At 46.3% G+C, this 22,886-nt stretch overlaps 1 protein-coding gene across 4 annotated transcripts in view; it reads right to left on the reverse strand.

The window, feature by feature from the left end:
- Positions 1-22,886, reverse strand: part of DIP2C (disco interacting protein 2 homolog C) — a 287,193-nt gene that overhangs the window by 28,724 nt on the left and 235,583 nt on the right. For all 4 annotated transcript variants that reach the window (XM_077304480.1, XM_077304478.1, XM_077304481.1 and 1 more), the window contains 9 exons: positions 21,989-22,103; positions 18,986-19,125; positions 16,145-16,281; positions 14,224-14,432; positions 13,303-13,417; positions 9,973-10,174; positions 6,890-6,999; positions 5,189-5,269; positions 920-1,043 (listed from right to left, as the gene is read on the reverse strand). In XM_077304480.1, the coding sequence (XP_077160595.1) occupies positions 920-1,043; positions 5,189-5,269; positions 6,890-6,999; positions 9,973-10,174; positions 13,303-13,417; positions 14,224-14,432; positions 16,145-16,281; positions 18,986-19,125; positions 21,989-22,103 (1,233 nt within the window). The remainder of the gene's footprint in view (positions 1-919; positions 1,044-5,188; positions 5,270-6,889; positions 7,000-9,972; positions 10,175-13,302; positions 13,418-14,223; positions 14,433-16,144; positions 16,282-18,985; positions 19,126-21,988; positions 22,104-22,886) is intronic.

A 22,886-nucleotide genomic window follows, 5' to 3' on the forward strand; every position in this document is an offset into this window, starting at 1 on the left:
GGAGGTGAGGCTGAGAGAGTTGTGAGGGAACTGTGACTAGCCCAAGGTCACCCAGCCAGCTGCATGTGGAGGAGGAGTGGGAAAGCAAACCCGTTTGCAGTCTTTATTATTAAAGGAATCTAGATGCAGCCACTGACCTCAATTAGATAAATTTACCCATGATTAAAACTTGAATTCTACAAGACTTAAGCATGGTTACCTTGAACCCCGTTAGTGAAACACAGCTAGCTTGGAGAGAATTACATTCAATAGAATTTATTTTTCAAGGAAATATGCACCTGCCTTCTATGAGTATAAATAAAGATAAAGGTATCCCCTGTGCAAGCACCGAGTCATGTCTGACCCTTGGGGTGACGCCCTCTAGCGTTTTCATGGCAGACTCAATACGGGGTGGTTTGCCAGTGCCTTCCCCAGTCATTACTGTTTATCCCCCAGCAAGCTGGGTCCTCATTTGACCAACCTCAGAATGATGGAAGGCGGAGTCAACCTTGAGCCGGCTGCTGGGATTGAACTCCCAGCCTCATGGGCAGAGCTTTCAGACTGCATGTCTGCTGCCTTACCACTTTGCGCCACTAGATACAAAGCCATCCCAGCCAGGCTTGCGTACGTCGGGGAGAGACCTCCCCACAGCATGTAGATCCTAGGCATTTGGGACTTTTTGGAAAATATCAAAACACTTTTCTGCTCCAATGGATCCGAGCCAGAAAATACCATTAAAAAAAATTGTCCACCCTTAGTTATCAGCCATAAACCCCAGTTCCGAAGTGAGGCTCTAGATTAACATAACCTGTCAAATCAATATTTTTCATATCGACTAATCTTTGCAGCTAAACAATCTAGTTAAATGACGATATTTACACTAGCAGAAGACTTCACAGCCCCCAGACACAACTGAAAACGTACACTGAATGTTGTTTACCTGGAGGGTAGACCAAAGCCACATGATCTCCATCTTGTAAATGACCCCTTTCCATCAACATAACAGCTATCTTTTCCGCCCGCTTATGCAGCTGAACACACGTAAGAGAGTTTGCTATTGTCCCCTGTATTGAGAAATGGGTAGAGAGCGACCTTCAGCTTGCAGATATAAAGCCAGGATGTTTAAATAGAGGGTTGTTTTTTTAATATAAAAAGTTATTGTACTAAAACTTTTCATGTTTTGATCCAAAACTGGGTCAATGCAGTAAATGTTATTACACCCCATTCATTTTTCACCTAAAGTAACAGCGCTTTCTGTAACCTTTTGAGGAAATTGAAAATCAGGCAATACAAGAATCAGCCGTGGTGCCGAAATTTTCCATTCGGCAGGACCGTCGTCACGTTGGCCTCATCCCAGACGTTTGAATCAGGACCAGATCCCTTTGGCGTTTGGGCCTGGTATGGACTAGGCATGCATAGAGATTTCCCCACTCTTCCTCTCTTCTTTTTCCTCTTAAAAATTGCAACAATAGTGGGAGACCCCAAGAGCAAAACTATTCGCTTGTGGAAATGATAGGAAATGCAGTTCTCGTAGTTCCTGGCATCCATCATAGCCAAGAATCAAGGAAACTGGTTTTCCCATGGTTTCTGGTAGCCCTAAATGGTGTCATATAAGCACAGTGACACATAGGACTTAATGTACCAAGAATCCTCTATGCTGACACAGGGGACATTTTGGAAAGAGAAGAGGGACCAGATTCCAGGCGCCGTTGTGTTACTGCTCTGACCTCACCAGAACCTATTTCACTTGGAAATAAAATACCATTAGTCCAGCTGGAGGAGCATACTCATCACTAATCAAAATCAGCATTTCATCAATGCAGGAGCCCCGCTGCTTTCTCTTGCGCTGGCTCACGGTGCAGGCACTCCAAGTATTAACGTAACAGTCTCGAAAAATAAAAGTCTGCTAGGATGAGCGTGTTCCTGGAAGCTTCCCCTCATTAACTTGTACCTGGAATGAAGCCAGCTGGCCCGAGCATAACTTTAGGAGTTGGATGAAGTAGTGAATGAGGGAGAGACCTCAGGAGGACAAGAGGAGGAGCTTGGTTGGCAAAACCATTTCAGCCCAGTTTTGCTAGGAATCATTTCGAACTACGCTGTGCAAGGGCACATTGCCCTACTTCAAGAAATACGTATTTGTTAAGTTAAAGTTTCCTGTGAGCTCAAAATACCCGGCCTTAACGGGGCTGTCCACTGTAGTTCTGTAGGATTTCTTGTTTTAGCTTTCCTTCTAATCCACTCTAATCCACAGAGGTGTGAACTCTGCCCCAAGAAACTTCTTCACAGAGAGACAATGTGACAGATCACTGTACACAGAAGTGTACATGCCCATGGAACCAATGCACTGTGTGTGTGAACAGTCGGATTGGCGCTGTGGTTAACAGTGGCGGCTTCTAATCTGGTGAGCCGGGTTTGATTCCTGCTTCTCCGCATGCAGCCAGGTGGGTGATCTTGGGCTAGTCCTGTTAGAAGCTGTTCTCACTAAGCAAGTTCTCTCAGAACTCTCTTTTACCTCACCTCCCTCACAGAGTGTCTGTTGTGGAGAGCGGAGGGGAAAGCGATTGTAAGCCCCCTGGAGACTTCTTCAGGCGGTGAAAAGCGGGATATAAAAACCAACTCTTCTTCTTGTTGTAAGGGTTGCCCTTTTTTCTAGTAACTAGAGAAGGATGCAAGGAGAAGGAGAATTGGTTTTTATACCCCAGTTTTCACTACTCAAAGGAGTCCTAAGTGGCTTACGAACATCTTTCTCTCTCTCCTCAACAGATGCTCTGTGACAGCTGAGAGAGCTCAAACAGAACTGCTCTGCAGGAACACTCCTAAGAGAACGGTGACTAGCCCAAGCTGGCTGCATGTCGAACAGTGGGAAATCAACCCTGAAATCAACAGTGGGAAATCAACTACACTGAAAAAATGTGGGGCAGCTCAAACCTGCACCCCTGTGGCTTTGTGTTACTTTTCACATAAGATCAACAGAACAAGAAGAAGAGTTGGTTCTTATATGCCGCTTTTCACTTCCCGAAGGAGGCTCAAAGTAGCTTACAGTCGCCTTCCCTTTCCTCTCCCCACAACAGACACCCTGTGGGGTGGGTGAGGCTGAGAGAGCCCTGATATCACTGCTCAGTCAGAACAGCTTTATCAGTGCTGTGGCGAGCCCAAGGTCACCCAGCTGGCTGGAGCAGGGAATCAAACCCGGCTTGCCAGATTAGAAGTCTGCGCTCCTAACCACTACACCAAACAACTAGAGGAAAAACTTGCATGGGCATTCTCTGTATGGCCACCTTGCTGAGGACCAAAGATATCTGCCTCTATCACTTCGGCCAATTTTCGCAAGCACTAAAATATATTTAAAAGCACGAGAGTGTACAAACCACCCAAAAGTTAAATGAAATGTTGTGCACACAGAAGCACTGAAAATGGCATCTAGAAGGCGGGAGGGGGCGGGGGTGGGACCAAAGATGTCTCCCCCTCTTGGTGCCTCCTCTGCAGCCTCCACTGATCAATGTTATGGTTTTAATTTGTTTTTATTGCAAACCACCTTGGGAATTGGCTGTGGCTGAGCGGCTGTCTATAAATATAGCTGGTAAGGAAATGGAAGGATGGAGTCAAATAAATAAAATATTGGTTGCCTGAACTCCAAGTGCAGCCCTATGCACCCCGGCGGCTTGGAAACGAATTCTTACTCACAACAAGCGTCTCTCGCACACGCGACTCTGGAATTAATTTCACTGTTTGCCTTGCAAAGTCAAAGGTTCGTGAAGCAGAAGCGTGGAATATTCCACTACCGTGTACCGACTGCTTTCATGAAATGAACGGCTCGAGCCCACCAGGGAAGGGGGTTGGGGGCTAAAAGAAAAACCCTGACAGAAGATATACGGCAAAGGAAGGATTTGGATTTCTTTGCAATCTCTTCATTGATGTTTAATTAAGAAAAACAGTGTCGTGTGGCCAGAAGGGTTGACCAGATTCACTTAGTGTTCAGGGAAAACGAAGTGTCCGAAAAGACAGCTTGGGGTTTAGAAAGGACAGGGCCTATTCCCTGCTGGCCCATGGCTCCCCTGAAGTGGCTCGGACAGCTAACACAACACACAACACACAACACACAACACACAGGTTGGGCTGACAGATGCCATCTGCCCATTCCAAGTTCCGAACTTAATTCCCAGGCATGCAGGAGTCTGATCCACATCAGGACTATGGAGTGTGGGACCAGGGCTGGATTATCCACATAGCACCTGTAGCACTCGCTACAGGCCCTGTAATTCCAGGGGCTCCACGTAATGCCTCCCCCCCGCCATGGATCAAGGCCGAAGCATCTCTCCTTCCCCCCTTTCCCTCTTTAAGGATGCTCGGAGTGACACCCCTTTCCACTGTGGGGGGTTTCTGGTTGCTCCTGCCATAATTGTCCTCTGTTGGGCCCCCTGAATCCTTAAACCGGCTCTGGTGCTACAGGGCCCCGCAAATCCTAAAACCACGCCTAAAACCACAGAGGAGGCTTCCTGAGCCATTTCCTAACCCGATACATCCCCGGGAACTGCTGTTTGCTCCCCTGGGGAAACATAGGCTCACCAATGGGGCAAGAAATGGCTCTCCAAGGTCATTCCGGGGTGGAAACAGGGCACAGGGAAAACCCCTTTATCCATGCAGCATGGCCCTGTTCTTGAACAGACCGCACCTGGGGATTAAGTTCCCAGCTTTAAAAAATTCCCAGAGCACATCTTCTGCCTTCAGGACCCAACTGAGTGGAAAGGAATGTGTTTTAAATTAAGAGTTTTATTTAATGTGTGTTTTAAATAAAGACATCTTTCAACCTGTCCAAGTACCCGGGGAAAGTTTACTGTGAGACGAGGCCCTGAATCACCTCTCAGACAAATAGAAACAAGCAGCTCTTCCGGATAATATAAAGAATAAGAATTTCCCACACTGAGGAAGGTGCCAATGCCCCCCCCCCACAATGGCCTTTTCAAGAACTGTCCCATTCCAGGTCATCCTCAGTAAGAGGGGGGGCCAAGAAAGCATCACTGATTGAATTCCTTTTCCCTGCAGGCTCACTCAGGTTCAAGCATGGTCTTGTAAGCATGGTAAACTCTTTATTAGCTGGACATGTTTTTTTTTTTAAGGGACCGTGTTCTCTCCCGAATTATTGCTTGAAAGTGTTTTGTGCTCTAAATCCGTGCAAAAAGTATTCCAAATTATCTCCAGGCAATCTTACCCTACAATTTAGTAGTGTGTAAAGCACGTGGTCAGGAGTTGTTTGCGCTCTCCACTGTAAGACCTCTGAGAGAAACAGGAACTAATGGGATGAAAACAGAGAGACAGAGAGAGACAAGAGAGAGAAGAATTAAAACTATCTTCTTTTAGCATTTTTAAGGACGCTGTCCTTTCCCCCCACCCCCAGTTGCCCTTGAAGGTAGTTTAAATGATCACACATCATTGTAGATGAATGAACCAACAGACTCAAGTTAGTCCATGTACAAAGAACAAGTCCTAAGGGACTTAAGACAGTTTTAAAACCTGCAAAACGCATCAGATTGTGTTGATCTGGACAAGGAAACACACACATACCCCATTCAACAGATCATTTTGTTTAGACGTTAATATTTCTAGGAATTCTCTGGTCACAACTGCTGTTCACAATGTATTCCATGCCAGTTTTAAAAAGCAAACTCACAGCTGCAAACGGGGAGGGGGGCATTTTTACATCTCTTCTGAGCATGGCACATGATGCGTAGTCACAAATGCACCATAGGCATGTGTTTATGTCATTTCCTGGGAACAGAATACTAGTTTGACCAATGCCTCCACTCTCGGGAAGATACTCAAGAACATCTTTTTGTGCTGCTGCCATAAAAATCCGATGCTCTAAATTAGCATAATTTTAAGTTCTATTTTATGATTTTATGGTCTATTTTATGATCTGTTTTAAATTGCATTATATCCAATGACCATATTCTTTTGGTCTTTTATGTATTAACTTCATACAACTTGGTCTGAACGACTGTAATAAAGTTTGAACTGAACTCAAGAACATCTTGGCAGGGAATCCCAGCCTACTGGCTAGCCAATCACACAAACTGCACTGTGACAAACAGGGTTTGTTGTGATGAAGCCACAAAACCCTCCATTGCCTCACATGTTTGCAGCGGTGTGCTGCACGCTGTATCCCGTGCATGGCAGCACATGACTGTGGGGCATAAAAAGAATTCGGAAACTGTCACATGCAGGAATGGTTATTTGAGTAGCCTCAAGTGTAGCATTTCTCCATCTTGCTTTTCTTCCAGGAAACCCTGGGCAGTGTATGTAAAGTCTAGAAGTTTCCCAGACTTGGGTCTGCTGGACGTCAGCAAGTCTGATGCCTCGCAGCTCGACAGAAAGAGAAACCAAGTATTTTTTTCTTCTTTGGACCACTGTTAGAAGTCAATGACACTAATGTGACACCGATTCTCCTTTAGCAGGAAGACGCTCAGGTTCAGGGGGATCCGAAGCATAATTGGGAAACAAGGTCTCAGCATGGTCAATAAGTCTGATTCCTCCATAACCCATTCAGAACCAGGGATGCCAGTTTCCAGGAGCGTCTTGGGGATCCCCTGGGTTTACAGCACATCTCCAGGTGACAGAGGCTGGTTCCCCTGGAGAAAATGGCTGCTTTGGAGGGCGGAGTCTACAGTATGATGCTCCCTAAGGTCCCGCCTACTCCGCATCCCACCCACTCCCGGCTCCACCCCCAAAGTCTTCATGTATTTCCCAACCCAGAGCTGGCAACCCTATTCAGAAGTGTAGCCGTAGAAAAGCAGAAAGCGAAATGTTGCTCTTGCTTTGAGTTTGCAGCCACGTGGCCCGAAAACACTGCAAAGAGTCATGCGGCGGTTGCAAAATCGAAATGCCAGGAACAGGGATGGTTTCTCCACTTTACCTTTCTGGCTTGATCGTTGTCTTCTATTTGCCCCAAATCTCTGCCACTTGCCTGAGCAATTCTTTTCCCAGAGACCAGATTCCCCACCATCACAGAGGCAGGGCCAATTTCTACAAAATATCAAAGGTGTGTTTATTAGCGGGACAAATGCAGAATTCAAGCCGCTGCGTCCTCTCGTCCGCGGCAACGCTCTCTATATCCTAAACCTCTGCGGAAACTCTAAAATGTTAGGATTAAGATGCTCGGCACATAAACAGCAGTATTGAATTTGTGGAAGCTGATTGCCCTCGATAACTGCTAGAGCACACTCAGAAAACACCCCCGATCATGAGCTGTTATTTGGCAGTATGCTGCTTGCTAGGAAAAAAATGGCTTGAAGGCAGAGGAAGGCACATCCTAGCATTCACCACAGATTGTCATGCCAGAGGCTGTCTCCTGAGGGATTTTAGGTTAAGGGGGTGGCAGGTGACAGTAGATGAGCGATTGGGATGTGAATGTCCTGCATAGTGCAGGGGGTTGGACTAGATGACCCAGGAGGTCCCTTCCAACTCTATTATTCTATGATTCTAGGTATTTGGAAGGGAATGGGGAGCAATGTATATGAATGAGATCTTGGGGTACTTGTGGATGAATAGCCAGTGTGTTGTGGTTGAAAAAAAAGGCGGATGCAGTCTTGGGCTGTATCCACAGAAGCATCACATCAAAACTGTGAGATGTCATAGTCCTGCTCTATACCACATTGGTCAGACCACACCTGGAGTCCTGTGTGCAGTTCTGGAGGCCTCACTTCAAGAAGGACATGGACAAAATGGAGAGGAGGCAGAGGAGAGCAACAAGGATGACCCAGGGCTTGGGGACCAAGCCATATGAAGAAAGGCTGAGGGACTTGGGAATGCTCAGCCTGGAGAAGAGGAGGCCGAGAGGAGACACGATGGCTCTCTTGAAGTATCTGAAAGGTGGTTTAGAGGAGGGTAGGGAGCAGTTCCTGTGGGCAACACAGGATAGGGCCCACAGCAATGCGTGTGAACTAAGTGGAGAACAATATTGGCTAGATATCAGGGAAAAGTCTGTATGTATTATCTATACCGCCCTTCTGGGAGGCTCAGGGCGGTTTACACAAAACGTAGAGATAATACAGCGCAATTCATAACATCATAAACATCAGAAGCAACAATAACAGCGGATTCCAAAACTGAAGACAAGAGTTACAGCAGTCAGAGGAGTTCAGCCGTGGGAACGGCTGCCTCAGGAGGTGGGGAGCTCCCCCTCACTGGCGGTCTTCAACCAACAGCTGGACAGATATCTATCCTTGATGCTTTAGGCTGATCCTGCGTGGAGCAGGGGGTTGGACTAGATGGCCCGTATTCCAACTGTATGATTCCATGAACTATTCACACAAAAAGGAGGACAGAACAGCTAAGTGTGGAGCCAGAATAACTCCCCACCCCCACTTAGTATGCATACTCAAAAATGCAGTTTATCACCCTCAACACCCCCCCAATATATCCATCTGTCAGCAGGCAGGGTAGAGCCTGGCTACATGCTGTTCTCACAGTCGGCCTTCAGCTCCTGATAATTCTGGAGGCTTCTGTAGCGGAAAGCTGAAAGCCTTTCCTTTTGAACTCGCAGCCACAGGGGAGAAGATGCTGCAAGCCAGCAGGTTAACCATCTCTAGTTATTAGGCTCCGCTGACCTCCCTTAGCAGCTGAGGAACAGGAGACATTAGATGAACGGCATCTCCAAAAAACAAAATGTGTCCAGTTTTTCCTTGTATATGAGGATTGGGAAACCATCTTGACTGTCACGAAATGTTTATCTGTGGAGTGGAAGACAGTTTTTCCTGCTTGACACATGAGAATGCAGTTTTGAATAGGAGTTGGGGGAAAACTGAGAGTGGTGATCTTCTGAATAATATTTCAGAGTGTGGGCTCCATATGTGACAACTTTAGAAGAAGGAGAAGCGGAAGAGGGGGTTTTATACCCCACTTTTCATGGCTGGAAGGAGTCTCAAAGCTGCTTACAACAGCCTTCCCTTCCTCTCCCCACAACAGACACCCTGTGAACGAGGTGGGGCTGAGAGAGCCCTGTCAGGACTGTGAAAAAAGCACTATCAGGACTGTGACGAGCTCAAGGTCACCCAGCAGGCTGCATGAGGAGGTGCGGGGAATCAAATCTGTCTCCCCAGATTAGAAGCTGCTGCTCTTGACCACTACACCAAGCTGGTTCTCATATATTAGTTAGACCAGGGGTAGTCAACCTGTAGTCCTCCAGTTGTTCATGGACTACAATTCCCATGAGCCCCTGCCAGCAAACGCTGGCAGGAGGTCATGGGAATTGTAGTTCATGAACATCTGGAGGACCACAGGCTGACTAACCCTGAGTTAGACCATCACCTTATAGATTTTTTTTCTACCACCCAGCAAACCCCAATGTTATCGTATAACTTATTATATAAGTGCATTTTAAATTATTGGACCACTGAGGACAGCCCTTAGGGTCGAAACACGCCTGGTTTTGCTTCCTCAGAAGTTCCTCATAAGTTCCATGTATTCCTGTTTATTATATTTTATACACTATATAATGGAGATCTTATCAGTGTTTTTAATTTTTATTGTGTGCACTTGAAGATAAGAAATATTTATCTTTTAAGCCTAAACTTTTCCCGTAGCTCAACCTGTAGGTTCCTAGCTGTGGCGATTGCCTGTTAAGAGGGTCGGGGTCTGATCTGTTCAAGACTTTATTGAGTCAAAAGAACAGCAAGATGAGAAATAAAGAAAGCTGAGGAGCACGGCAGTAGGGGAAAGCCTGCGAGCCAGAGATGTCTCCTGCCCTCACCTCAAGGGCAAGGATCTCTCCGTTTCCTCAGCTGCTAAAATAGTAGCCGTAAAACTGTCAGCCAAGTGTTATGTGGCGAGTTAAAACCCCTGCAGGCCCAAAGGAAAGCACCAGGCGCCTCCATGGGATCAGAACAATTCCCTTGGAAAGAAAACCTTTTATACCTACGACATGCACAGATAAAAAGCAGAAAAACGTACAGGTGGAGATAATACACAAAACAGTCCTTATGAAGGTGTTATGCTTACCTGGTTGCTTTTGCCTTGGTTTAGGCAGGTTGGTTACGCAGGTGTGTGGACACATCAACACATTACAGGGGTGTAGTGCGCCTTCCAGGAAAAGCTGTTTTGTTTCTGATAAGTGGATCCCGCCCAGGGGAGTCTTTGGGAGGGTGTTTGCTGGCACCAGAGCTAAGCAGTAAACCCCAACCTGATGAATACTGTCTATCGCCTAGAAATGGGGTTTCCCCCCAAAAAAACAAGTTGGATGTTAATGCAAGGATGAAGGGAAGGGGAAGCAACTAACCCAATGTCTTGCCACTTAAAAGTTACACATCTGGTGTTTTAGTAAATGTCTTTCAAAGTACATTACGTGATTGCACTTTATGTTGCGAACAGAAAATTACGCCTGTAGGGTTAAATACAATCCTTCTTGATGGATCGGGATTGGAAAGCAACAGACTCAGATTTGGTGTGTCTTCAGAAACAGAAAAAGGTGAAAGAACTGTTTACTTGGTTCTTCTTTTCTGGGTCACTGTGTTGGCCCACCTGCTATAAGTGCAAACTGTGAGTAATTCTACCATTAATCAAAAAACTGACCCGGGGAACCGTGATTTTGTGTTTCACGGTAGAAAGCCTCTTTTAATCATTAAATAGTGCCTTTTTGTTCTTTGATTTTTTTTTATTGGACTTATCTTTGGCGCTTCGAAATGCTAAGGAGCAAAGAGGAGAAAAAGAACAAGTTCCTGCCCAAATTTGGGGTGACATTAACCAGCATTCTAAAAAAACTACAGTACAGGATTCTAAGCCCAATTAGCTCCACTGTTAAGGAAGCCTACATAGAAATCTTCCATCTACTGTAGGTTGTCTCCACCAGGGTTTTGTGAAGCCCTGGGGTTTCCTGACAGCCTTGGAAAGGTTACACTGAATGGGTGGAAGTTAATTAATTTTTAAAAATGTGTTAAACATTTATTGGGGGATATGACCATATATTGTCATGCTGATGTTCCCTTCCTCCCAAAATGGCCAATGATGGACCTGGAGGGGGTGGGAAGAGGAGGTCCCCAGGTAGGCACAAACACAACTTTGTTTCCCAATCATATTCTGCATGATCCCACCACTTCTGGGGTCTCTCAAAACCTGAAGAATGTTTCGGGGGTTTCTCAAGTGTAGAAAAGTTGAGAGAGGCTGAGCTACTGAATGAGCTGGCCTTTTTTTGAAATTTCCAGGATCTCTAAACATATCAGTTGACCTCTCATGATAAAAGATACCATGATAAGCACACTGCATGGAGAGGCTGTTCTGAGCCTCTGGATGGCCAGCAACAGCGGGGAGGGAACTGAAATATTCTAGCTGTGTGCTGAGAAAGAGAGGGTCAGTCTTAATTAAGTATGATTCTGATACTGGTTCTGAAAGTAGTCTGAGCCCATTCCTCACGATGGCAGCTATGCTGGGCCATCACCTGCACGTTGCTGCGGAAATACATGCTCCACAGCATTCTGTGTCCCCATGGGGGACACATTTCAGCACCAGATCTGCTCTGGTGCCAAGATGCCCCCCAGGAAACAGCGGCAGAATGGTACCACTGCAAGGTGGGGCATTTCTATTAAATTTTGCAGGAAGGTGGAATTGTGTGGAAGGCAATCCCACCTTCCTGCAAAATAAAAAATGCCCTGGTCCACCCCACAGCATGGTGAAGCACCATGAAGCTGACCAAAGCATTTCTTGCCCCCTCTGGGCCACCATAGGGCAGGGAGGAGCTGAGCCGGGAAGGCCAAGCTCTTCCCTGTCCACCCTCTCCTGCTGCGTGACAGGCCATGTTGGCCCCCACAGAGGCTAAGGGAACACAGATTCTCTCACGTTCCCTTAGCCCGGGGCCAACTGAGGTTTCGATCCACGGCAGGCCTGGGAGACAGATCCTTAGCTGACCATCTGCTCTGAAGAGAAACTCTACTGAGTTTCTACTGAGTTAATACATATCATGCCTGGACAGCTAGGGCAGATATTTAGCAGTGGGAATCTGGGTAGTGAGGTGTTAACTTCCAATTCGGGCCAAATTGGAAGGAGAATTCTTCTAAGGAGAGAAGAAGGGCCTAGTTTAAAAAGAGAAATCAGGAGTACGTGTTTCCTCAAATTCGTGTGTGCAGGATAGTGCTTTGGTCACCTCAATAGGCAGGGGGATACTGGTTCTTCTAGGAAGTGAGAAAGTGGAGGCACGAGGAGCCTGGGGGTTTCAGGGAACTCAATAGATAAAAGCCAAAAGAAGAAAAACACATGCCTTTTAGGATAAACACAGTAACGAAACCTCTTGGTTTAAAAGAAATCTTAACATCTGAAAGAAAAGCCTACGAACATCTAAAAAACCCGTAACTAAGAACCTGAAACTGTAAAATATCTGATCTATATAGAAAAAGTTTGATTCCTTCATTCCAACTACCCTATTCCTCTTTGTAAAACAGAATCCTTTGTTTGTGGTTAAGAATGCCCCAGAGCCTTTCTGATAAAGGGTTGTAAGAAAAAGGACTCTACAACTCCCCTAAAGGGTTCCACAGCTGAGTAAAGTGGGACAGTGAGCTCCATTTTTATAATAAAGAAAAATCACACTACAAGGGCTACTCGGCCTCTGAGGGAACAATATTTTCATTCTGAGGGGAAATTTACCTCAGAGTGGGGAAGGGTAACCGTCATATCCCTCACCAGCCATGAGACAGACCTAAAGACCTCATGAGGCAGACCTAAAGTCCTCCATTTTGAGGTCGCTTTTGAAAGCCAAAGAGGGCCAGTGACAAGCTATGGAAGAATTCATTTTTATGCCATACACTTGGCCACCTGTTTTGCCTCAACTGTGAAAAAAGCCATCTCACTTTCTGCCCTCAACACCCATAACATTCCCACAGGTCTGTCTTTACAGTTGCTGCTTTGCATCATCTCTTATTTCCCCCATTGACCGTTTACGCACTGGAGGTTTTATGCTGGGCTGCAGGCTGGAGTTTTAGTCGCGGCAGGTTGCCCCACCTCTTCCTGCAGCCACATGGGGGAGCATTTGGCCTGGTGCGCCTCATCCGCCCCCAATTTGTGCTCCTGCACAGGAGCTAAGGCAGTGAAGTTTCCAGTGCGTAAACCATCGTAGTGAGCAAAGCCCAAATCAGAAATTCTGGCAACGTGTTCCAAAAAGGATGAAGAAAGAAGAATTATTCTCTGGGTCGCAGCACATTCAGAGGAGGGTAACGCAGGACATGAACACCAGCAGACTAAACAATTTAGATTATGCACCTAGGGGAAGGTAGGAATATGTCCTACCATGTACGCCTCTGGACTTTTAATCTGATGCTTCTGATTGCAAGTTAAAAACAACTGTACCTGGAGCACTCTGCTCATCCACTGGAAGCTGTCTTCCTCGGTGGAGTCTGGTCTTTGCTCAGCGACAATAACTATCCTCTCGTCGTGAAGGACGCTCACTGAAAACACTGCTATTCTGTGGAATGTGGAAACCAAAATAATCACTGTCTAGCAACACGGAGCGCAGAGCAATCTGCATTTCAGCAGTCTTTGTGACTCACTAACTCATTAGTTATGCAATTGAGAAGACTGGGACCCACGCTCTTATTTCTTCTAGAAAGAGGCAGCTGCATCGAAACACCTACGCAAGTTTAAAATAGAGCACTGCTGGAGAGGCAGCTATTATGAAAGCTAGCTTTTCAGCCCTCCAAAGAGTGTCTCGTAGCCTGTGAAGAAGATTTTCGTCTTCGAGCATGCCTGAAGTGCATTTACCAAAAGAGGCAGAAAAATAAACAAACAAACAAGGTTTAGAGCTAGATAACAACCGAAACCAAATTCTGTCCCAAATTTTGCAGGGACCTTCACCATCAGACAGTTTTATTTATCCTATGTTTTTGTGAACTACAACTGAATTCAAGGGGATTGATTGGATGTTTTACCAAAGAATTATCTTATGGCTGAATTTGGATGTGGTGACACAGCTTACTAATTTAACAGAATTAACTTTCGCTTTATATTCCCACTGTTATGATGGTAGTTCGTTGTCTGAGGAACAGTGCTTGCACTTGAAAGCTCACGCCTTGAATAAATCTTTGTTGGTCTTAAAGGTGCTACTGGACTCTGATTTTTTTTGTGCTAAAACCAGAAAGTTATGGGAAAGCATCCTAGAATACTGTTCTTGGGGTCTCACAGCTCAGAGCCTCTTCAAACTTGCTCTGAGAACCAGAAGTGACTATTTCAGATTCCAGTGTAAAGGGGAAAAGAGAGAAAAGTAAAGCGTACCTTCCCCGATAAACAAATTTCATCGGTTCAACAGCCAGTGCTGTTGCTACGATGTCATCTGCATTGTGCCGCCGTCCGCTGACAACCATCAGTCCGTCCATTTTGCCGACAACAAAAACCAGTCCACCAGGGCCGATAAATCCCAGCAATCCAGTTCTTATAAAGGGGTATTCGCTTATCGGCGCACCTGAACTGGTCATAGGGAACACCTGAAAGATGGACAGGACAGGCAAGTTTCAGGTGGGCAGATGTGGTGGTCTGAAGCAACAGGCATCAGAAAAAGTGTGCATGCATACGAAATCTCTATCGAGAATTAAACTTTGTTGGTCTTAAAGGTGCCACTACACTCAAAGTCCCAGCAAAATTTGGGACAGGCAAGTGGTGGACCTCAGAGCGGCACCATCTCTGTCCTTGAGCTTCTTGTCCCATCAGAGATACAGAAGACTTCAGAACAGAGGAATTATTAGAATCACAGAGTTGGAAGGAGCCATTCAGACCATCTAGTCCAACCCTCTGCTTAATGCAGGATCAGCTTAAAACATTCAGGATAAATATCTGTCCAATTGATGCTCAAAGACTGGAAGTGAGGGGGAGCCCACCAGCTCTGAAGGCAATCAATTCCACTGCTGAACTACTCTGACTCTGAAAATGTTTTTCCTGATGTTGAGTTGGTACCATCCTATAAGTGGTTTAAACCATGACTGCAGGTCCTCTTTTCTGCTGCCAACAGGAACTGCTCCCTGCCCTCCTCCAAGTGACAACCTTTCAGATACTTCAAGAGAACCATCCTGTCCCCTCTCCTTCTCCTCTTCTCCAGGCTGAACGTTCCCAAGTCCCTCCGCCTTTTTTAATGGGGCTTGGTCCCCAGGCCACTGATCATCCATGTGAAACAAAACAAAGCTCCCTTTGCTTTCTCAGGGAGGAGTGGGAAAAATATAGATGACACAGAGACAGATGCTGTGGTTCCAGAATGAAGTTAATATGTTTGGGATCCTGTATTGTCATGGCAGTTGGTACACCTACTGTTAAAATTCTGAACTGGATCCCATGAATAGAATGTACAAGACGAAGTACTGCCAAATCACCAGCATCCCAAACCTTGAGACTGATGCAAAAATAACAAATTATGAAGGTATGGAGACTGATTCCAGCCTCTTAAATGTGCAGCCCTCCATTGAAAAAACCATAATGAATGGTGGCGGTCTTTAAGCAGCAGATGGACGGATACTTATCATGGATGCTGGACTAGATGGCCTGTATGGCCCCTTCCAACTCTATGATTCTATGTGATGTTCTGTGTTCTTGCCGCTTGGAGGGCAACAGTGGGAGAGCTTCTGGAATTCTGGCCCCACCGGTGGACCTCCTGATGGCACTTGGGTTGGGCCACTGACCTGGCGCTACATGGCTTCTCTTACGTCTGCACGGACACTCTGACACTCTAGTATTCCTTTAACCTTATTCATATCTCTAAGGGGCTAAGAGCACATGCTTCTCAAACAGCTTCCTATTTGGGCAAATTGCCAGATATGACCTGCTTTAGTTCCACCAGCAGAACCTCACTACCAATTTCCAGCCCATCCTTGGTCAACGGCACAGCAATCAGATGTCAATTTTCCCCTCCAGCTTGAAATGACAGAAACAGATACACAAATGCTCTCTTTGAAAGAGGAGGCTTAAACCGTGATAGCCTCCCTTTTATCACCTCTCCGTAAACATTGTCCTAGCAGGTATTTAGTGTTTCGCGGCGGGTTGGGCATTTTACTCCTAACAGAGTTCTTGCTGCAGTGAGACTCATCACAGCTGTCATCCGGCAGAAAACAGACCGACCCTAATTGAATCATTAGCAGCACTGGCATCGCCCAAAAGCTCTCGGCGAAACTTGAAACACTCAGGAGGGACTGCTTGCTTAACCCTGCCTCACCTCAAATGTGTTTTTCGTCATCCCCGAGAGTCCGTAATAGGATGTTCCTGTTGCAATGGCGCAGACGCACAGCTCTCCCACTTCGTCTGTTCGACAGAGCTGGGGAATCCCATCGGGCTTCACAGCACACATGATGGCTGTTAAGAGAAAAGAGAGAGAATTCTAAACATGGCTCGCGAGATTCACAAAAGTGTGTCCACGTTGCAAATAAAAGGAATCCCAGTCAACTCACATTAATATGTAATTACCCTACGTATCCATCGATCACTAGTTTGTTCTTGAAGGCAGAAATGTCAACAAGCAACCAACCAAAAGCATCAAACACACATCACACAAGGTAACAAATAACCACAGTCTCAGTTTGTCCACAACACGCAGCAAGGATGAAATCAGTTAAAAGTCATGGAACATCGCTGAAAGGTTACTATCGCAAGGTGAAATAAATGAAAATGAAATGGAAGAGGTCAGGGCTAGGAACAAGGAGGCCCCTCCTCAGGCTACATGGTGGCACCTTCCATACCCCGCCCAGGGGTGGATGGCTGCGGGAAATGGGGATAGGGGGTGTTACGCTGCCATTTTTGGTTCAGGTTGCCTTTAATTGAGAGTGGTGGGCTAAAGATGAATGAATGAATGAATGAATGAATGAATGAATGAAGGAAGGAAGGAAGGAAGGAAGGAAGGAAGGAAGGAAGGAAGGAAGGAAGGAAGGAAGGAAGGAAGGAAGGAAGGAAGGAAGGAAGGAAGGGAGATTGGGAGTGGGGGGAGGGAGGGAGGGAGGGAGGGAGGGAGGGAGGAAGGAAGGAAGAATTATACAATGAGGATTCCTCAGCCACACCAGAAACAAACCTCTTCCTAATAACTATGGTTGAGGAAAACATCTTTGCAACCATTAAGGTGGCAACAGGGAATAGGCCCGCCAAAAGGAATATTCTGCTATCTTCATTAGAGCCACTGACAGTGTTCAATATTGCATTCAACTTCATTCAGATAACATCGTGTAAAGGGCAATACAAGACATAATGAATGAGATCTCCTATTTTCTTAAGCCCACAAGGGCAGAGCTGACAATCTGGTGTGACCCGATTAAACCTGCCTTACAAATATGCTGATACCCTGTGGACCAAGAAAAACCTAGGCTCGTATTGTGCAAGTGACAATGTGATCGCTTCGTGTCTTCCTGCCCCCTTTGAAGTGGCCGATTCAAAAGATACTGGCATCAACACAATTTCTACTCTGCTTTTAGGAGGGTCATCAAAAACAGTTACCTCATCCTAGTTACCTTGACAACACCCCTTTTCCTGAGAAAGGTTTCTTTCTTTCTTTTTAGCGAGAAGAAGCTTTAATGTTATTTATCTGGGGACGGAAAGACATTCCACCTGTGCCAACCAGATATTAAAACGATGAAGAGAAACAAAGGCAGTAGGAAGGTTTTAAACCCCCCCCCCATCATTATGGGAGGATTAAAACAAAAAAGACCCAGTGCTGTCAGGAAATGGGGAGAAACATTCCAGAACCGGACTGTGCATTTTATCCCACCATGCTAAAAGTACTCCTTAAAGCTTCTGCTACTTCCAATCTTGGGCATAAAAAGGAAGACCATCTAGGATTCATGATGGATTGCAATTGCAGTAAATCCCGCCACAAGCATATGTTTAGCAGTGGGAAAGGAGCCAGGGAGAAGAGGGAGAAGGGAGACAGAGCAGAATGCCTTTATAAGTGCAAAGCGCACTAGCTTTATGTTCCTTTCCATCCACTGAGAAAGGTGCACAGTATATCAGTACTGCGTCCTACTTTATACTGGGCAGGGCTGCAGAGTCTTTATCTGGGAAGGTCTGTTTAGGGAGCGAAAGACTGGGAAGAAACCTTTAACTTACCTCTGTTTTAAAATAAGGATCTCAAATAAATGTCTCCCACCTTCCTTTTGTCTATGATTTATTAAGGGCTTTTTGAACTTTGCTCAGAAAGGAATTCACAGCTCATGTTGCGTTGGGAAGTTCAGATGAAGGGCAGCAGTTTGAAAGTTATCACTGCCTACCCAGATCACGAGATGTTAGCTCATAGCATTGTAGATCAGTGGTCCCCAACCCCCGGTCCGGGAACCGGAACCGGTCCGTGGATCAGTCGATACTGGGCCGTGGCTCCTCTTCGTCCTCCTCCCTGGCTGCCCTGCCACTCTGCCACCGGCTCACCTTTGGTGCTCTCCAGCGGCCGCCATGGCTGGGGCTCCCCCTCGGTGTGGCACTGCGCAGCTGCTGCTGGCAGCGCCCCCCAGTGGGCGGTAGGAAGTCAGGGGCACTGGTGGGCAAGCAAGTGGAGCAGGGGCTCAGGCGGCGACATCCTTCGGCAAAAGGCTACCCCCCTCCCTGGGCCTCAGTAAAATTGTCAAGCGTTGACTGGTCCCCGGTGATAAAAGGGTTGGGGACCACTGTTGTAGATGCTGGGATTTGGGGGTCCCCTTTCCCCCAGGGTTGAAGGCAGAGGGTTGCAGTTGGGGAGGACCAACCCCCCACTGAAGAACATCAGACACACTTATGGCAATGCAGGGGGGAAATATGCAGGTTTCTGAATCCCCCAAATATATGTATGCCTATATCTTTATTTTATAAACTGTGCAAATAATTTGAGTCTCCTTTTTGCTTTCGTCATGCTGAGCATGCAGTTACTGATCCGTCACTCCCTTTCAAAACTATTCCTGCCCAAGGTTCCTTCAGAGGGAACAGCGACCATTAATTTGAAACTTTTCATCTTCGCTACACGTATCCGGCCTGGGTTTACAGAACTGAGCTAAGCAGCAAAGCGATTTTACGCAATCCCAGAGAGATCTGGGGAAGGGAGCCTTACCTCCGGGCATCACCAAGCCGACATCTTGCACGGTGAGAACGGAAAGTTTTTCTTCGGAATCCACTCTAATGACCCCATACGTGAGGCCGTGCATGGACAGCACCCCTCTGCCCGGTGGCTGATTGCTATCATCTGTCGGCCTACAAAGATTCAAGTTTCACATGAACGGGCAGCTCTTTATAATAAAAAAAAAGCAATTCAGTTTTCAATGCTCCCTCCTAGCTAACCGCTTTGGAAGGGAATTTGCAAGCGTTTTAAGGAAGCCGTGACATTTGGACGCTGGCTGGTGGCCCTCGTGTCCAGTTTTCCGAGTGTTGCTGTTTTATTTGTAGCCATCTTCCTTGGGTCCCCGTCTTTATTTATAGCTATCTCCCTTGGGAAAAGATGGACTTACAAATAAAATACAGTGGGGGCCTCAATTAGGACAGGAAACAAAGTATTGGCAGAGCGCTCACCTTTCCTGTCAAGGGTGACGCCATCTTTTGTCATCGGGTTAAAGCTGACCCCGCGTGGGTTTCAGAGCAAGAGACTAACATAAATGGTTTTCCGTTGCATGACTCTACTTAGCAACTCTGGACTTTCTTGGTCTCCCATCCAATACTGGCCAAGGTTGATCCAGCTTAGCTTCTGAGCTCTAACAACAGCAGGGTAGCCAAGATAGTCCAGGTTATGGGCCTAAAAATTAGCACTTCAGAATAATCTAAAAAACCAACACCCTGTGCTACTGAATGAACAGCGATTGCTTCTTTTCTGTTTTTGAGCTTTTTGCCACGGTAACACGAATGCCGCCCAGTGAGAGTTTGATTTTCCGCTTTGTTTCAAACACAAATGGCTACACTGAGCACACCTACGCAGCACTTCACCCTTAACTTCCAAGCTAACGAGCAACAGAAAGAGGAAAAAATGCACCAGGCTTATGTTTTAGTGCAGGGGTAGTCAAACTGCGGCCCTCCAGATGTCCATGGACTACAATTCCCAGGAGCCCCTGCCAGCGAATGCTGGCAGGGGCTCCTGGGAATTGTAGTCCATGGACATCTGGAGGGCCGCAGTTTGACTACCCCTGTTTTAGTGGGTTGGTTTTTCCAACACCAGCCTACGACTGGCTGCAGAGGACATTCCCAATCAACAGGTGGCGCTAGTATTCGTTTCACAACCTCCTTTCTCAAGTGGCATCCAGTTCATTGTTGTTTTCTTTAAAGAGACACCGCAACCTTAAGAGCGCTTTCCTGGGAGGAATCCCCAAAGAGTAAATCTGCTTAGGATTCCTCTCTAAATACCCTGCCTGGAAACACTGGATGGGGGTTCGCCAACCAATTAAAAATGGAGTATAATGACAAGCACCATAAATGTTTAATCAAGCAAGGATATTACAGATGCGTTCTTCCTCCTAAAAGAAGACAGGCAAGGGCTGGGGGGGAACACCGGCAATGAGCTGGCTAGAATGTGCATTAAGGCACAAGAAATGGGGGGGGGGGGGGGCAGGGTCAAGACACAGGCAGCTGTAATGAAGCATCGTTCCTATTACTCAGGAGGGGAGCTCCATCCCAATCGATGTCCGCATCCTTCTTCTCTGACAGTCTGCTTTTCTGCAGGGACTGTGCTTGGTACACCTGGGAAACACCCCACTCACTTCAAAGAGAAAAGAAAGATCAAGACCCTTGATGCATTGCTTCCTTATTCTCTAAGGAGCACATGGGGATGATCACAGATCATTTCCTCCCGCACAAATACACTATCTTGTGAAGTTACAAGAGAGAGGGAGACGCCCCAGGTAAGCCCAGAAGTTTCACAGCTAAGTGCAGAGCTGTGTCCCTATTTACAGAATCCTAGAATTGGAAGGAGGCATACAGGTCATCTAGTCCAACCTCCTGCTTCAATGCAGGATCAGCCTGGAGCACCTGTGGTAGGTGTCTGTCCAGCTGTTGCTTAACGACTGCCAGTGAGGGGGTGCTCACCACTTCGTTAGGTGGCCAATTCCACTGCTGAACTACTCTGTGAAATTTCCCCCACTGATATCTATCCAGTACCCTTCTACATGTAGTTTAAAGCCATTACTGCAGGTCCCGTCTTCTGCTGCCAACAGCAACCGCTCCCTGCCCTCCTCCAAGCGACAACCTTTCAAATATTTAAAGACAGCAATCATGTCCCCTCTCAACCTCCTCTTCTCCAGGCTGAACATTCCCAAGTCCCTCAGCCTTTCCTCAGAGGGCTTGGTCCCCAAATCCTGGATCAGCCTCGTCACTCTCCTCTGCACCCTCTCCATTTTGTCCATGTCCTTTTTGAAGTGAGGCCTCCAGAATTGCACACGGGACTCCAGGTGGGGTCTGACCAATGCGTCCATCACCAACCCATACACCACACCAGCTCCTACTGCAAATGAGGCACATGGTTGGTTGTATGCGTTATTCTGCTCTTATAGCACTGTGTTTTAGTTGCGTTACCGGCTTTGATTCTCAAGGAGAAAGGTAAACTCTAAATGAAGTGAATCAATCATACTTGTTCGGACCTACCCATGAAATCGGTACCAAGCAAGCTTTGGCATCTAGATGCTTCGAGAACTATACCTTAGGAGTGTACCTTTTGGACATGCTTTGGGCACTAAACTATAGCACTTCAAGGACTTTCTCAGCCAACAGGGAGGGCCTAAAGAATTTAATCAAAATTCCAGAAAGCCAGTCAATTACAAAATGCTCAGATCCTATGGGAACTTTCAGAAAAGGAACTCCGGAACTCCTTTTCCCAGAAGATCTGTCTGTCTCTATCACTGTTTTCCACCACTTCCTTGTTTGGTTAGCCCATCTCCTGGTCTGTATGTTTACATGCCCCCTTGATACATTTATAGGATTTTCAGTTGTTTTCAATAGATTGGGGGTGTAGAATTGGGCTGCCAAGTGGCACAGATATCTTCTTTTAAATAAATGAAGCACGAGAGCCTTTCAGACTCCCTTCGACCCTGAGACCTCCTCCTCCTCCACTGCTAATTTAAAAATTTAAACACAGTACCTTCTTATAGCCACGGTGAGGGCCTCTGGTGAACTAGCACAAGGACAGATGACCTCTTGCCTCAGGCCTTTGCTTTGGAAGACATTGAGAAATGCATCACAAGACGAAATGGACCCTAGAATTAGAACAAACGAGATCTGACAACGATATAAATAGTTGGGTTATGAAGCACCTAAGAGAATTTCCAAACAAATATAAACATTTACAAGGAATCTAGAGGCCACTGAAAAATAGATACTTCTGCCACAATTGGGCTAGAGTGGGTCACTGGTAAAATTCAGCAAAAACAGGATAAATTCACATTAAACAAACAAATAAAGCAATCAATACGATCCAAATAACAGCAAAACTAGTTCCCTCTGCTGAGTGCTCCTACATAGCAGTTTCTTCTTCAGAAGATCTTCTTAAAATCGAAAGGGCCTCTGAAGCGCCGTCTATAACAGGGAGGCCCAAACGGTGGCTCTCCATGGAATACAATTCCCATGAGTCTCTACCAGCATGTCTCTAGATGAGCACATGCTGGCAGGGGCTCATGGGAATTAGAAGAAGAAGAAGAAGAAGAAGAAGAAGAAGAAGAAGAAGAAGAAGAAGAAGAAGAAGAAGAAGAAGAAGAAGAAGAAGAAGAAGAAGAAGAAGAAGAAGAAGAAGAAGAAGAAGAAGAAGAAGAAGAAGAAGAAGAAGAAGAAGAAGAGGAGGAGGAGGAGGAGGAGGAGGAGGAGGAGGAGGAGGAGGAGGAGGAGGAGAAGAAGAAGAAGAAGAAGAAGAAGAAGAAGAGAAGGAGGAGGAGGAGGAGGGGGAGAAGAAGAAGAAGAAGAAGAAGAAGAAGAAGAAGAAGAAGAGGAGGAGGAGGAGGAAGAGAAGGAGAAGGAGAAGAAGAAGAAGAAGAAGAAGAGGAGGA

Source organism: Paroedura picta, chromosome 11, assembly GCF_049243985.1.
Source record: "Paroedura picta isolate Pp20150507F chromosome 11, Ppicta_v3.0, whole genome shotgun sequence".
NCBI lineage: Eukaryota > Metazoa > Chordata > Lepidosauria > Squamata > Gekkonidae > Paroedura > Paroedura picta.